Source organism: Chiloscyllium plagiosum, unplaced genomic scaffold, assembly GCF_037043375.1.
Source record: "Chiloscyllium plagiosum isolate Xiang-an unplaced genomic scaffold, Cpla_swu_hap1 HiC_scaffold_12, whole genome shotgun sequence".
NCBI classification, from domain to species: Eukaryota; Metazoa; Chordata; class Chondrichthyes; order Orectolobiformes; family Hemiscylliidae; genus Chiloscyllium; species Chiloscyllium plagiosum.
In genome coordinates, this window is record NW_028270150.1 from 30,945,211 (window position 1) to 30,962,914 (window position 17,704).

A 17,704-nucleotide genomic window follows, 5' to 3' on the forward strand; every position below is an offset into this window, starting at 1 on the left:
AGGTTAAAGTTTCAGATCAATGACATCTCATTCTGCTCTGATGAACTGGGAACTCACATATTTCTGCATGTCTAGTTGCATATGAAATTGTATGTTTCTAATGCATTATAGGCCATCCCTCTGGTTGATACTTTTCACACACTGTCTAACACTCTTCATCACCTGCAGAGACTTATTATTTGATGCTCCACTCACACCCTTTGTATGATCTTTTTATCTCTCTACCCATACGTTCTGTGTGCTTTCCTCTCACTTCACCTAGCGAAGGGGCTATGCTCCAAAAGCTTGTGATCTCAAATAAACCAATTGGGCTATAACCTGATATCATGTGAATTCTGACTTTGTCCACCCCAGTCAAACACCAGTTTCTAATGCATGTGTTCTCGTAAATAAAAAGTTTTTGTGTGTGTGTGTCTATGTGAAGATTAGACTCTAGGCTCCCATTTTTTTTTATCATTCCCAGATTAGATGCATAGGAAGCCGACCTCTTAAAAAATAGCTACCTACACAGACAATTTTCAATGTGGAGAGTGGGGAAGTGGGCTGGATTGGGAGTCGGGCTGGGCAACTTGAGAAGAGCTGAGGAGACGGTGTTGCCAAAGTGGATTGTGTGAGAAGTCTGCCTCTGAGTTCCAGCACTCTGTCCAAAAACAAAATAAAGGAATAAAATATAAAGCATTCCTCCAGCCCACACCGCACTCACCCCCTTACTCCCACTCACCCTCATCATACAATTCCCATGTCCTCCCATGGCACTTCCTCACTCCATGCCCCTCTAACCATCCCCAATGGCGGAACATTTCTGCTAAGCCACCCTATTCCTCTGTATCCATCCCAAAGGCCCTCAAACACCTGCCATCACTTAGTGTCTATTTTCACCCATCGCTCTTCCCCCTTAACCTCCAATTGCATTTCATTAGTATACACAAGAGATCAATGGACACAGTAGAAAACATACAAGTCCCAATACTTCAAGCTCAATAGGCTGTGCTCTATTGAGAAAAGCACTAATTCATAAAAATACATTTTGGTAGGTGTTGTGATTTTTTATCAGGTTAATGATACTTGACAGGACTCTTGTGGTAAAGTGGTTGTGTCCCTACCTCTAAGCCAGAAGGTGAGAGTTCAAGTTCCACATGCGTCAGAATTGTATAATAACATCTCTAAACACATTTGTTAGGAACTGTCTATTTGTTGACAAATATCCACACTCCCAATACAAAGGATTTATACATCACCTTCCCTGGAGTTTACAATTTCAAAGGGCACCTGACCCCACCCCTCAAACAGATCCCTGACTCTTATCTCCAAGGTGTACTCCGATCACATCCACAGGGGGTACTTCAGCTTTCCAAAGGGCTATGTTAAAGTAATGCACAGAGAACAAATCTGCTCCTGCATGTACAATCTGGGTTCTAGACAGTGGGGACTCTAATGTCTAATTTCAGTGGAGGCTACCAGTCATTTAAATGGCCTGAATAATATTCTTGTGAACTACAGACTTCCACCAGTCCTGCCCTGTAAAAATGAGAAATGTTGGGTCAGGGGCAGAACTTAGGATGTCTTCTCTGATTTCCACCCACCGTGGAAAGGTTTTCCATTGCTCTGTTGGGCTTATAATATGTGTTCCATACCTGGCTATCTAGAATTGACCAGTTGATCTCTTTCAGCAGATCCAAGCGGCCATGCAAAGTCAACTGCTCAAATTGTCTTGTCTTAACTGATTCTTGATTATTTTTGGTGATTAATTTGCAAAGGAGGGTTTTTATAAGTCATCAAAAAGATTTTTTTAGCATGCTATGCCATATTCTGTTTTTAAAGAAAGATGTCATAACAAAATAACAAGACCAACAAATGTTTAGCAGTTCAGGTAATTGGAAGTATCGTAAGATGGAGTATAGTCATGAAATACCCAGACAACTAGTACTGATCAATTTCTGTTTAATTTATTTCAGGGGAAACTGGTTTGCAGTTACTGTTACTCCATTTCAGTTGCTAGGGAAGAGGACTGTGTAATCTTCAAATAGCAAAGAATGGGAAGTGATAATACTGGAAGAATATGTATTATTCACTTTTATTAGAACACTGATATTACAAAATGACAGCTTAAGTTTGTTACTTGTTGGTCATTACATTTATATGAATGTTATCACAAGGTGATTTTGATTTTTCCATATCCTCAGACTTTCTAAATCTTCACTTTTTTTGTCCATTTATCTCAGCTGTGGCAACCTTCATTTGTTGCTGTAGTTCAGAATCCCCCATTGTATGTTATGATAAGTACTTCACCACTGTTTGCGTCAAGGTTTTTAAAATTTCTGTTGTGGGAAATTCCACTAGTTTTGAAAATGGATAACTATAACCACATTAGGCAAGGATTTCCTTAAATAGAAGTAAAAGGAAGTTTCTGTCTACCTTCACAATTTACAATGAAACAAACTGCATGCAGCCACACCATACAATGCACCAGTCTATATTGTTCGATGAACTGTAATGTTTTCTCCTGGGTGAGTTTTGAAGCAGGAGAAATTAATCTGGAGGGAGAGGACCCTGACAAGTCCCTGCATTTGCCCATTTAAGTCTGTGGCATGAAGACACATTAATAGCATTTCCTCTCCGACACTAACTGAGGCTCCTAAATAGGCAATTAATAGATATATATATTTTTCTAAGACACCCGAAATTGCTCGATTGTGCAGATTATTATTGTTTTACCTGTAACTTTATTAACTCTGCATGGTGTCTGTGCCATGATTTAAATCAAAAGTTGGAAACAATTTATGTATCATTGTCTTTCCTTGATGTGTGCATGAAAATTTTATTCACGATAACAGGACATAGCTGTGCAATGGGTTTCAGTTTAATTGTGACTGGAAAAACAAGCATTTCTTCTGATATTTGTAGACTGTACCATTTTACAAAAACCGAAGCAGAACCCTTCATCGTAGGGAAAACTGTGAAGACGGCCACAAAAATTAAACTGACAGTAAGTAACAAGTACTTTTTAATATAGTACTTTTTAATTAGATGCTATTCAAGGTGTACAATTTGTAGTACTACTCATTTGCCCTGTGCAGCCAGGAACAACTGGGTGACAGTGAGGACTGAAATGAATTCAAAGGAGAAGTGAAGTTTCTTGGTTCCTCAATACATCACCGTTCATTAATTTACGACAAAGAGAACATTATGGGCAACAGCAAAAAATATAATAATAATTAAGCATTTTGGGCTAGCATCAATACCAATGAAAACCTGTTACAATATACAATAAAATATTTTTCTCTTCTTGTGTTGACACTTCTATATTCAGTGATTTTTGACTTTTAGTCTGTAATCACCACCGCTCAGCTTGTGGAAATGTTGGTTAAACATGTCAAATAAAACCTGCATTTCGAACTTTCAGTTCATGTTCCGACCCAAAAACTGGTTCAGATCCTGACTCCAATTAATTTTGCTCCCATCTTTAAATCCCTCAGTCCCATAATCTGCACTCCTTGCCATGAACTTCAAACTACTTCAAAGCCTCCTGTAAAATCACTTCTGCATGCTCAGGTTCAGTTTGGTTCTTCAAAATCATGGCATCTTGTTTGACTTCCAGTCTACCTTCAAACACCAGGGTCCCATCCAACATCAAGATTGCTTTCTCCCCCTTCCACTGCTAGAACTTTATCCATGCTTCTGTCACCCCTCTATCTAAATTCTCCAAATGCTCCTATTAAGCTGACTATTTCCACAGTTCACTTTCCATGAGCTCCAGCTTCTTCAAAACACCCAGACCTGCGTCTTGTTTCACACTACACCCTCCTCACCCAGAACTTGTATCCTTGCCAACCTGCACCGGTACCTAGCTCCAAACACATTAAATTAAAAAAAACACTTTTCAGCTCTTACATGCTCTTTTTTCCAAACTTCTTCAGCCTACCATTAATTCCTGTGCCTTCTGACTACAATTTTCAGTGCATCTCTCCCTAACAGAAGATTGGTAGGAGTTTTTCAGATGTTACACTGCAGCGTTTGTAACTCCCTCCCTAATCAGCTCTACTTTTAAAATCCTAATCCAAAGCATGAGATAGTGATATGGAAACTGGTGGGAAAATGAAGGATTGCATCTTGCTGTAATGGACATAAAACAAATGTCAAATGTGGTTGTAAACTTGATTGCACCCCCTTATATGCATACTGCAAAACAGGCCAATGGGTTGGTGCTGTAGAGTGCCATTTCCTGATGGTGTATTGTCTCTTCATTTATTGGAAGACTATGCCTACACCTACAAGTCCTATCATCCTGGCTTACCACTGTCCTGTATTCCTTCAACTGTGTTAACTGATTCTTGGTTGCACTGTGCAGTCTAAGGATTGCAAGAAACTGACAAATTTGTATCTCCCCATCCAATCCACCCCAAGCTCCCTGCCACTTTTGAGGCACTCTGCCTTAAATATCATCATTTCTTTTAAATTTAACTTGAGTGCAATTTTTTTGCTTCCATCATGCATAGATCCATTAGAGTTAATAGCTGACCTACTTGAATAATTATGCAAATTATATTAGACCATAAATAAACATATAATAGTGTCATTCTCATCCTCTGCATGTGTTTTATAGCTAATTAATTGCTTTTGTAATGCAGTGATTGGTATTTTGTGGGCAGGAGAAGGAGCAAGGACCACGTAGAGTGATAAGCTGAATCAGCAGTTGTTTTGTTTTGATCATGTTGGTTGAGAGATCACTGTTGACCAGGACACTATGAGGGATCCCCTTACACTTTGGGGGAAAAAAATACTTGGAAAAAGTATGCTGTTTTAGAGCTGCTGCAATTGTATTTGAAATCAACTGCATTTGCAGTCAATTGTGATATTGATCTTTGTGAATCTGAAGCCAGTTTTCCACCATGACTACATTTCCCTTTATTCCTTTTGTGAAGGTCAACTTAATTACTGGCTAATGCAGGAGATCCAATCAAGTTTCTAAGCAAAAAATTGCTACATGGTTCCTCAAGTTCCTTTATGTTAGAGATGAGGGACTGGCTACAGAATTTGGAGAATGTGGTTTTAACTAATTTACAGAATCCTATTTATTTAAAACAAAAATGGACTGGATTTTATCAAAAATTGCTGAATCAATTTCAGGGAGTTTCTTTTCATGAGCTCTAGTGAGTTTTCTTTCTCAATTCTTCACAGCTTACCTCATTAGCTATGCCCCATACCTCTAAGGCGTCACTCCCTGACTATCTTCAGTTCATCAGCTGGAGGTATTCTCAACCCCAAGGATCTTTTCGGATTCCTGCTGCCAGCATCACATTTAACCAGGGCTGTGTACCAGATCAATTATTGCAAACAGAACTGCTCTTCATAGTCTTGGACAAATTGCCCTGGAGGTGGCCAACAGCTACAAGTTGGCACCCTCAGTTTATTAAAGGGAGATAAAGGTCCCACTGCATAGGGTGATGGGGAGGACAGTATTCTCTAATATCAGCACCACCAAATCTGACATGGCACCACACCCTGCCAACCTGTCCTGAAATTGCCACCCGAGCCTGTGGCCCCAAGAGATTCTCAGCAGTGTGAGAGGAAGGTTGAAGATCTCTGTGCTCTAGAAGGGTAAGACCATGCCAACATCTTCTCTCTGCTACCTCATGCTCACTCTAAATCTGTTGCTGTGCCCACCTCCCACCAAAGCTCAGCCACAATTGCGCACAGCATTTTCCCTCACTTGCTACCATTCATACTAATCATCAGGCTACTAACCCTGCATGGCCTCTGCACATTGACTCAGGGCATCTCACTGCTTTCTTCCAACCTGCACAGCCCTTACAGCCATGCCATCCATTTTCATCTCATTCGATCCCTTCCTTTGTCTCATTTCAGGAAAAAAACTGCCCAAAATATGGCAGAGAGAGCCAAGATGGGCGATATGGTTCCTGACCTTTGGCTCCTCACCACCTGTCATTAAAGAGTAAGGGATTGGCACTGTTCTCTGCAGCAAAAGGCCTGAGTCCAGGCAACTGAGTTGACTGCCCAGTGCTAGTACTGGAGGGACAATATCCAGTTGTCCTGGCTCATGTAGGCACCTATGACAGATGGAATTAGAAAAGAGGTTCTATACAACCAGTGTGAGGAACTAAGCATCATATTAGGAAGCAGAAGCTTTCATTTGTTACTTGAGACACGTCCAAAGTGCAGATAAACAATGTTAGAGGTATGGATGCATGACTAAAAGACTATTGTGGGAAATGTGAGTTCTAGTTCAAAGGGCACTGGCACAAATTCTGGGGAAAGTGGGATCTGTACCATTGGGACAGTCTCACCTCAACAGTACAAGGCCTGATGTTCTTGCGAATTGCATAACTAGGGAAGTAGAGCATGTTTTGACCTCAATAGTGGGGTCAGGGGAACAAATTTGGGAAGTTGTGGTGAATCAGATTGGGGAAATCTATCAAAGGAAGTGAAATGCATCCACTGATTCCCATCACCAAATCACCCTTTAGTTAGATGTGCATCATATCTGACACTCGTTGAGCATTCTTAAAGCCAGCTCTCCGGGTAAACGAAACCTCTGACGCTCCTATTAATCTTTTTTTTTTCTTTCTTTTTTCTCTTTTTTTTCCCCCTTTTTTATTTCCCCCTTTTTATTACCCCCACACTACCGCCTAACTGCGGTGACACTCCTATTTATATCTGTCCTGCCAGGTTCCCTGATTTGGACCAGATTAGTAGCCCCACTCAGGGAGCTCCTATTCTGTGAGGTTCACCTCACTGACTTCATTACAATCACACCAGGAAGGAATTAATGTGGGAAATGACAAGCAGGCAATGGCAGGAAAGGACAGAGAATGCAGATCTAAGAATAAATCAGCAGGTACAATTAGACATTAGACCAAAATAATGACAGGATAAGACCTTAAGGCATTGTATTTGAATGCATGTAACATTTGAAATAAAACAGATGAACTCGTATTTCAAATTGAGCTCAATCTAGTGACCATAACTGAGACATGTCTGAAGGATGACCTAGGTTGGGATTAGAATATTGAAAGCTCTGTGACATGACATTTGGGTTGGACAGGAAATTAGGGATAGGTGGACTTTGTTCATTAAGAATGACACTAGCACAAAAGAAAGGGATTACCTTAATTGGAAAATCAGGACAAAGAAGCAGTCTGATTTTGATGAGGAATGATGAAGGCAAGAGGTCACTTGTGAGCGTAATGTACGTGCCCCCTAAAGTAAGCACATAGTAGGGCAGGGTATCAAGGAAGAAATAATGGGAGCTTGGGAACAGCAATTATCATGGGGGATTTTAATTGGAACATAGACTGGAAAAATCAGATAAGGGGAAAATATAGTTTAGACGAGGAACTCATGGAATGCTTTCAGGATAATATTCAAACTAGCATATTAAGGCAGCAGGATGTACGCGACCTGGTTTTGACCAATGAGATTGGATTAATTACTGATCTCATAGTGAAAGTGCTAATGGGTAGTACTGGCCATACTATGATTGAATTTTACAGCTTAAGGGAGAAAAATGTAAGTACAAGACTATTGTTTTAAACAAGGATAGTTAAGAGGGCATGAATGCAGGGCCAGTGAAAGTGAACTGGCAATTTAGATTAAAGGATAGGTCAGTAGAGATGCTGTGATGAACATTTAAGGGATTATTCCTGAAAGCACAGAACAAATACATTCCAACAAACAGGAAAAAATTCTGAGAAATGGATCTGCCATTTGTGGTTAACCAAAAGAAAGTAAAAAATAATATCAAACTCAAAAGAAAAGATAAGATATATCAATCTGCAAAGAAATGTGGCCAGTCACAGGATTGGACAGAATATTATTTTTAAACATCAAAGAATTACTGAAAGATTAATGAAGAGGAAAATGAAGTCTGAGATAAAACTAGCAAATTTTTTTTAAAGAAGGAAAAGTTTCTGCAGAGATTTTACAAAAGAAAAGAATTCACCAAGTAAATAATGATCCTATAGAAAATTGGTCTGGAGAATTAGTAATGGAAGATAAAGAACCAGAGATCTTAAATGAATTAAAACATGTTTTATATTGGTCTTCACTAAAGAAGATTCAAGTATTCAGAAATAGCTGTAAATCAGGAATTGAACAGGAGCAAGGAACATGAGAAAATTACAATTACCAGGGAAGTAGTACTGAGTAAATTGTTGGGACTGTGGGTTGACAAAGTCCCCAGAGCCATTTGGATTCATCCGAGGATCTTAAACGAAGTAGCCAGTGAAAAAGTTATTGCGCTGATTTTAATTTCCTAAAATGCATTAGATTCTGGAAACATTCCTTTAGGTTGGAAAATAGATAATGTGACTCCTGTATACAGAAAGGGAAGGAGGCAAAAAAACAGAAAATTGCAGATACATTAGCTTAAGACCTGTCATAGGGAAAACACCAGAAGTTATTATTAAAGATGTTAAACTGGGCACTTGGATAAGTTGAAGGTAATCACACACAATCTCTCTTTGATAATACCATGTTGTGTATGTTTAACTAATTTATTGGATTTCTTTGAAGAAGTAAGTGGATAAAGAGGAACCAGTTATTATTATACTTGGCTTTCTCGAGGACGTTTGACAAGGTTCCACATCAAAGGTTATAGTGCAAAATAAAACTCATGATGTAGGGAGCAACATATTGGCATTGATACAAGATTAGAGCTTGCTAGTAGGAAACAAAGGGTAGCAATAAATAGATCTTTTTCAGGCTGGCATGATTTTACAAGTGGTGTGCCAGAAAGGTCAGTGCTGAGACCTCGACAGTTTGCAATTTGTCACTGTAATTAATTTGGATGAAGTAATCAAAGGTATGGCAGCTAAATTTGATGGTGACATATATATGTAGGAAAGTGAGTTGTGAAGAGAATATAAGGAGCCTACGAAGTGATGTAGATTATATGGGTATGCAAAGTTTTGGCAACAGGAGTACTTTTTGGAATTGAGTAAAATTGTCCATTTTAGTAGAAACATTTAAAGCATATTATCTAAACAGTTACAGGTTACAGAGCTTTGAGATGCAGAGAGAATTGGGTGCCTTAGTGCATGAATCACAAAAGGTTAATATGCAGGTTCAGCCAATTATTAGGATAACTAATAGAAAGTTATGGTTTATTGCAAGAGAAACTGAATGCAAAAATATGGAGGTTATAGTTAAGTTTTATGGGGCATTATTGAGACATGTATAGAGTACAATGTATAATACTGGTCACCATAGGGACGGAAGGATGTTAATGTGTTGAAAGCAGTTCAGAGAATGTTTACTAGACTAACACCTGGAATGAGAGGTTTATCTTTTGAGCAAAGACCAGGCCTATGTCCTCTGGAGTTTAGAAGCTTCAGAGGTGACTCATTTGAAACATAGAAGATCCTGAGGGGACCTGGCCAGCTGGATGTTGAAAGGTGGCTTCCTCTTGTGGGAGAATCTAGAACTAGTGTAATTGCTTAAATATAAAGGAGTGCCCATTTAAGACAGAGATAAGGAAACATGTTTATTGCTCTTACAGAACTATAGTCTTGGAATTCCCTTTCTCAGAAAACAGTGAATGGAAATCTTTAAATACTTTGGGGCAGAGATAGGTAGATCCTTGATTACCATGAGGATGAAAGATTATAGGAATGTGCAGGAAAGTAGAGTTGAAGTTAAGATCAGAACTGCCATGATCTTATTGATTGGTGGAGCAGGCTCGAAAGACTGTTCTTTGTTTGTTTGTAGTCCTTGACTTAGCAGGAGAAGATTGTGACTACTCATGTGCCAAGACTGCTGCCTCCTGGCAACTGAGCAAACTTCATTGTCAAGTGCTGTCCTGCTTTTCCATTACCACTATGTGAAGCGATTCTTAACATTCCCAAATTTCTACTCTTATTTCACAACTTATTCTCTCTTTTGTCTCCTCCATGCACATGTGGCATCTGCAGAGTTGCTGCAATGAAGAGACCAGCTCTTTAGGACTTTTATCTCCCATTCTGTCTCTGAGGAAGCACTGGCAATGATGTTTCCTGCACTCTCCTCCATCTCAGGTACTGACACCTCAGTGAGTACTTTCGCAACAGTAGAGTTGAGAAGATATCTTGGGGACCATATCGTTGCCAGGTCTCCACAGTTGGCAAAGGTAAATAAGGCCCCAGGTCTCTAGCACCCTAAAGGACCACTGGAGACCACGTACCTTCTCAACATCAGGCAGGATCCTGTGGTGGTTGCCATTGATAACCTTGCCCAAATGTAGAAGCACAGATAGGAACAGCAGACAGGCTTGTTGAACACACTGGAGAAACTGACCTGAAGCTTGGAGAACTCCACCATTTATCTGAACTGTGCTGCCTCTGGAATGTGAGCATCTGACTGCCTCCATGGACAGATTGACAGATGCAATAAAGAGACAGGCCCAGCACTCTCTGTCAAGCATCAGCATTCCATTTCTTCAGCCATTGGTGCTCAGCATCAAACAGGATCTTGATTTTGCTCCACGTGCTTCTTCCTCTCAAGGAGACAGGGTGGGGCCAGTGCACCCAGCTACAAGTTGAACCTCACACATACAGGCCTCCAAGAAATCTCCCACTGGGACACTGCAGACCTGCCCAGTACATCCATCTTAACCCTACCTGCAAGCCCAACCCTGTGGACATTCAAGCCTAAGGGAATGACCCTGTATCTAGGCAGGACGCATTCAGAATGTCTGGGCCCATTAGCCACAAAGGCTAGTGTGCCATCCATCTCTTACTCCAAAGCCTGTACAGGCTGGCGTATAGAACCAACTCCCTGCATACTAACAGTGAGCTCCAGGATTGCTCTTAGATGTAATTGGAGGAAAAGGAGAAAGAAAACCTTCAGAAGGCATGGATGTCACTTTATTGTAAATACATTATCATATCTGTAAATATATGTTTACAATAGACAATAGACAGTAGGTGCAGGAGTAGGCCATTCAGCCCTTCAAGCCTGCACCGCCATTCAATATAATCATGGCTGATCATTCCTAATCAGTATCCTGTTCCTGCCTTATCTCCATAACCCTTGATTCCACTATCTTTGAGAGCTCTATCCAACTCTTTCTTAAATGAATCCAGAGAGTGGGCCTCCACTGCCCTCTGGGGCAGAGCATTCCACACAGCCACCACTCTCTGGGTGAAGAAGTTTCTCCTGAGCTCTGTCCTAAATGGTCTACCCCGTATTTTTAAGCTGTGTCCTCTGGTTCGGCACTCACCCATCAGTGGAAATATGTTTCCTACTGCCAGAGTGTCCAATCCTTTCATAATCTTATACGTCTCAATCAGATCCCCTCTCAATCTTCGAAACTCAAGGGTATACAAGCCCAGTCGCTTCAGTCTTTCAGTGTAAGGTAATCCTGCCATTCCAGGAATTGACCTCGTGAACCGACGCTGCACTCCCTCAATAGCCAGAATGTCTTTTCTCAAATTTGGAGACCAGAACTGCACACAGTACTCCAGGTGTGGTCTCACCAGGGCCCTGCACAGCTGCAGAAGCACCTCTTTGCTTCTATACTCAATTCCTCTTGTTATGAAGGCCAGCATGCTATTAGCCTTCTTCACTACCTGCTGTACCTGCATGCTTGCCTTCATTGACTGGTGTACAAGAACACCCAGATCTCTCTGTACTGCCCCTTTACATAAATTGATTCCATTGATGTAGTAGTCTGCCTTCCTGTACTGCCCCTTTACATAAATTGATTCCATTGATGTAGTAGTCTGCCTTCCTGTTCTTGCTACCAAAGTGGATAACCATACATTTATCCACATTAAACTGCATCTGCCATGCATCTGCCCACTCACCTAACTTGTCCAGGTCACCCTGTAATCTCCTAACATCCTCATCACATTTCATCCTGCCACCCAGTTTTGTATCATCAGCAAATTTGCTAATGTTATTGCTGATACCATCTTCTATATCATTAACATATATTGTAAAAAGCTGCGGTCCCAGCACGGATCCCTGCGGTACCCCACTGGTCACTGCCTGCCATTCCGAAATGGAGCCGTTTATCACTACCCTTTGTTTCCTATTAGCCAATCAATTTTCAATCCAATCTAGTACTTTGCCCCCAATACCATGCGCCCTAATTTTACTCACTAACCTCCTGTGTGGGACTTTATCAAAAGCTTTCTGAAAGTCCAGGTACACTACATCTACCGGATTTCCCTCGTCCAACTTCATAGTTACATCCTCAGAAAATTCAAGAAGATTAGTCAAGCATGATTTCCCCTTCATAAATCCATGCTGACTCTGTCCTATCCTGTTACTACTATCCAGATGTGCAGTAATTTCATCCTTTATAATAGACTCCAGCATCTTTCCCACCACTGAGGTCAGACTAACTGGTCTATAATTTCCTGCTTTCTCTCGCCCACCTTTCTTAACAAGTGGTATAACATTAGCCACCCTCCAATCCTCAGGAGCTGACCCCGAATCTATTGAACTCTGGAAAATAATCACCAACGCATCCACGATTTCCCGAGCCACCTCCTTCAGTACCCTGGGATGCAGACCATCAGGCCCCGGAGACTTATCAACCTTCAGACCTAACAGTCGCTCCAACACCAAATCCTGGCAAATATAAATTCCCTTAAGTTCAGGTCCTTCAGCCACTGTTACCTCAGGGAGATTGCTTGTGTCTTCCCCAGTGAACACAGATCTGAAGTACCCATTTAATTCCTCTGCCATTTCTTTGTTCCTAGTAATATATTCCCCTGTTTCTGTCTTCAAGGGCCCAATTTTTGTCTTAACCATTTTTTTGCCTTTCACATACCTAAAAAAGCTTTTACTATCCTTCTTAATATTCTTGGCCAGTTTACCTTCTTACCTCATTTTTCCTCTGCGTATTTCCTTCTTAGTAATCCTCTGTTGCTCTTTAAAAGCTTCCCAGTCCTCAGTTTTCCCACTTATCTTAGCTATGTTATACTTTTTCCTCTTTTAACTTTATATGTTTCTTTACTTCCCTCGTCAGCCACGGCCACCCATGCCTCCTCCTGGGATCTTTCTTCCTTTTAGGAATGAACTGATCCTGCAACTTCTGCATTATACATAGAAATATCCGCCATTGTTCCTCCACGGTCATCCCTGCTAAGGTATTGTACCATTGAACTTTGGCTAGCTCCTCCCTCATAGCTCCATAGTTCCCTTTATTCAACAGAAGTACTGTCACTTCCGACTGTACCCTCTCCCTCTCAAATTGCAGATTGAAGCTTATTGTATTATGGTCACTACTTCCCAATGGCTCCTTCACTTCGAGGTCTCTGACCAATTCTGGTTCATTACACAATACCAGATCCAGAATTGCCTTCTCCCTGGTCGGCTCCAGCACCAGCTGCTCTAAGAATCCATCTCTGAGGCACTCCACAAAGTCTCTTTCTTGAGGCCCAATACCATCCCAGTCTACCTGCATGTTAAAATCTCCCATAACAACTGTAGTGACATCTTTGCGACAGGCCAATTTCAGCTACTGATTTAACTTACATCCGACATCCAGACTACTGTTTGGGGACCTGTAGATGACTCCCAAGAGGGTCTTTTTACCCTTAGTATTTCGAAGTTTCTTTTCCATTATAAGCCATGGCAGCGAATGTTATTTTAGCTGCAAGTACAAGAATAAAGGTACGGGACTCATTATCCTTAGCATCACATGATGTTCTCACCTTTGAGTGATAGCTTTCTCCTTTCAATACCAGCCATACTACTATGGACTTATTTTATAATTGAATGATAGAATCCTTCACAACGTACAATGCTTTAACCTTAACTTTTATTCAACGGCGTGTACGGAATAAAAAAGATCAAAACATTTGCCATTGGGATTGTACAGGGATATTGGCCTCAGCAGCGTCAAAACATTTGCAGTCGGTGAAAGGTGACTTCATGTAACTAAGTTCCATGGAACCAGGTTCACAAAGAAGTTTTTCCTATGTTGTTTTGGCCAATGCTGCTGTGATGGAAGATGCTGAAAGTGTTGTTCTATCTGGAAAACAGCTTCACATTCTTTTGGAGCACAATGTGTCAGCTCTCTTAAATCCTCTTCATTCATCACATAGCCTCGCTGTTTCCTCCAGTTGTCGAAGAATTAACCAGAGGCTTCATCAGCATGGGACCAGTACAAACCCCAGATACAACCTGCATGGAAACCTGATATAGACAGGCCGTCTTATGGCCTGTGTTAATCCCAAGGGAAGAAGGTTTTTCATTTTCTGATGTACTGGATATCATGACATGGTGGTCTATCCGGGTATAACATCACCTCTCTTGTCTCATCTGTACAGCATTCCATGGAAGACCAATGACTGTATCTTTGCTGCATCATATGGGCATCTGTGGCTGGAAACTCCACAGTGATTTATGGCTCCATGACTGCTGGGAATTGATGCTACTCTTTAGCTTCCAGACACAAATGTTCCTTTTCAATTTATGTAGCAGCCAAAGCACTCCTCAATAATGTGATCACTCAGCAGTAATTGCATTCCATAAATAACGTTTGAATACAGTGTTCAGAACAATGGAACTCAGAGGTCTCTGAAAAGGAGGCCAGTGGGAAACTTGTACGTGGACCTCGTACATCATTGCCCTGATTCAAAGGTCTGCTGCTCAAGCTTTTTTATGCATGTGTAGTAGAAGATTGCTCATGGGCAGCAATAACGAAATAACGAGAATCTCTCCCCTCTCACCCACACACTTAATGTAAGAGTAAGATTCTCCCAATTCAAAAAAAGTTCCATTCACAACCCAAGGACTCTCTTTCTCATACTGGTTTTTAACAGTTTGTGGCTCCAGAAATACCAACAAGTCAATTGATAAACCATCTCATGTATACAGATGAAGACCCACATGTGACAAGTTCAGAATCCTATTCTCGAATAAATGATATTATACACACATTACATCACTGATACGCACTCCAAACTGGAGTGGAGAATTTTACTCTAAGTGAGTCAGCCATGAGAATGTAGTGAGGCTGGTGCATATTTGATGCCAACCTCCAGGGATGGGGATGCAGAAGGTCATTGTCAATGGAGCATGCCCTGAGCTGTTGGTGACTGCTGGTTAAGGTGGAACCTGAGGAAAAAGTGGTAGCTAGAACTACCCCCTCTGACTTTGACTTTCATGTCAGAAATTGTCAGCATCTAGTATCTCTCTGGCACTTGACAGAAAAGCAAACTGGACATAACTGAAGCAAGAACAGGTATTTATGAGTTGTTAATACATGCAAATAGGCCACTTGCTGCTCAATAATGAGATTCTCACCTCGCTTTCAAACCATGGGTATGTTGTGAGTAAACTTGCCACAAGTTACCTTTAATTCAGCTAATTATTAAGAAATCTTGCATACTGAAACAATGATTTAAATTTGTTGCATGTAGTGACCAAAGTAAGACCCTACAATTAAGCAAGTTAAGCCTCACAACTCAACTTAGCTATTATCTGGTTAATGATTGAATCTGGCCAGGATTTCACCAACAGTGGTCTATCTCTGGAGGTTCTCAGGGTTTGATCCTTATGTAGTGTTGTTCTTTGAAGTTCTGCTATCGACTTGTTCTTATCCAATTTTCTCTTTCAAGTTTGTGGTGTGAATTGTTGGTGATTCAAAATATTCTTTCATCCCCAACATTGATTATTGTTCTGGAGACATCAAGTCTGTAGCTTGCAGCTTTATCAGAAGTAGCTTCCCTGTTCCTTGTTACATTCGAGGTTAGCTGTCTGTTTAAAACATAGCTTTTCCTGCAATTAACCGCTTTACTTTAGAACAGTACTTCTTTAGGCAGCATTTAATTGCCTATTTGTCATGAGCCAGAACGTTATCAAACAGTTGTTATCTTCTCCTCTCCCAGGAAGCAGTTTGTTTACATTGTTTCTTCCCAGAGATCTTCATTATTGCCCGTGTCGTTCAGGGGCTAGGATAATTCGGTCTATGATTTTGAATTGGTCAAGTGTGAAATCATGGTGAATTTGGTATCAAAACACTGTGGTGAATCATTCCTTTAAATTGAAAGCATTTTCAGCATGTTTATTTTAAACTAATTCTTAGTTTGCTCATAAATTATTTGCAATAAATATTGTGTTGCTATGTAATAATACAAATACTGATAATTTGTAATATAGTTGTCTTAGCTCACATACGTTGACTGGTTATTTTCTATCCAAAAAGAAGCATATTAACACTGTTTTATTTCTATCTTAGTTCAATGAAAATGGTGCATCTTGGGTATATCCAATAGTACCGTTGGAATGCACAATTACCAGTCCTCAGATAGAAACCAAATATTCAGGGATGAAGAAATACATTTCTTACCAAATCACACCCAATGTAAGTATCAATGACATTCCAAGTACTTGGGTGTGTGATGGGGCCAGTAGTAACTGTTAGAATCATCTAATATGCAAATGCTGTTAGCAACAATAGTTGATTAATGTTTAGCATACTTATTTTAAATGCTAATATTGTTCTAGCAGCAGAATTATACACTGAAATATCATGTAAATATCTTTTACATTTCAACCATTAATATCGTTCTCTGATCCTATACTGCAATCACAAACTTACCTGAAACGCGTTTTCCTAAAACACTACTCAATTCCCTTTAACAACTATGCTCTGCAGCAGTGGGAAATGCTATTAAATTATACAAGTTTCTTCCTTATCAGATATTTCCCGGATAAATATTTGTTTGCGACTTGCATCCATAGCACAACTTGAATGCCTGTAAATTAAAGTTGCCATAGTCTTACCAGACCACATGGCTGTTCTCTCATTCAGGAGGGATGACTGGCGATGAGGGGAGAGGTTGAGAAGGCAGGATCTTTGGAGTTACCTCAGCTGTGTGGGAATTGAACCCACACAGTTGGCAGTACTTTGCATCATAAACTAGCTATTCAGCCAGTTGGATTAATATGTCAGGTACAGACAAGATAGATTGAGTGAATCCTTCGAAGAGCATAAAAGCAAGAGGAGTATACTTAAGAGGAAAACCAGGAGGGCAAAAAGGGGACATGAGATAGCTATAGAGTTAAGGAAAATCCAAAGGACTTTTACAAATACAGAGGAACCTCAATTATCCGAACAAGATGGAAGGGCACTATTTCGTTCGGATAATTGATTATTCGGTTAATTGATTCAATGCCTTTCCTCTGGGGCTCGGAGTTTTCTGTTAAGCCTGCTCCCCGTTGAGGAGATGAGGCAGCAGCACACCACCCACGAGCTCCCGCACCCCTGTCTGCTCCCAACCCCATTCACCCCCACCCCCCTGCCCAACCTAACCCTGTCCAACACCGCCTACTGCCCGCCCACAGCCCTGCCACCTCTGCCCGCACCCAACCCCGTCCCAGTCCGCCCCCAACTCTGTCCAAATCTGGCCCCCTGTCTGCCCTTACCCCCACCACCGCCCCCATCGGCCGCCTGCCTGTTCCTACACCCACTCCCGCCTGCCCCCCCAACTCCATCCAACACCGGCCCCCGTTTTCATCCCAACCCCATTTAAAACCAGCCTGCAGCCCACCCCCCACCCCGCCCAACCCCGTCCAACACTGCCCCCACCCGACCCCACCTCTGCCCCCAATCCTGTCCAACACGACCAACCCCCATACCTGTCCAATACCACCCACCCCATACCTGTCCAACACCACCTGCCCCCACCCCCAACCCTGTCCAACATCACACCCCCAATCAACCCCAACCTCATCCAAATACCACCCC

General features: G+C 41.2%; 1 protein-coding gene across 2 annotated transcripts in view; it reads left to right on the forward strand.

Annotated features, from left to right (window-relative positions):
• LOC122555374 (sorting nexin-9-like) overlaps positions 1–17,704 on the forward strand; it is a 92,529-nt gene that overhangs the window by 34,460 nt on the left and 40,365 nt on the right. For both annotated transcript variants that reach the window (XM_087992386.1, XM_043701320.2), the window contains 2 exons: positions 2,905–2,986; positions 16,193–16,318. In XM_087992386.1, the coding sequence (XP_087848512.1) occupies positions 2,905–2,986; positions 16,193–16,318 (208 nt within the window). The remainder of the gene's footprint in view (positions 1–2,904; positions 2,987–16,192; positions 16,319–17,704) is intronic.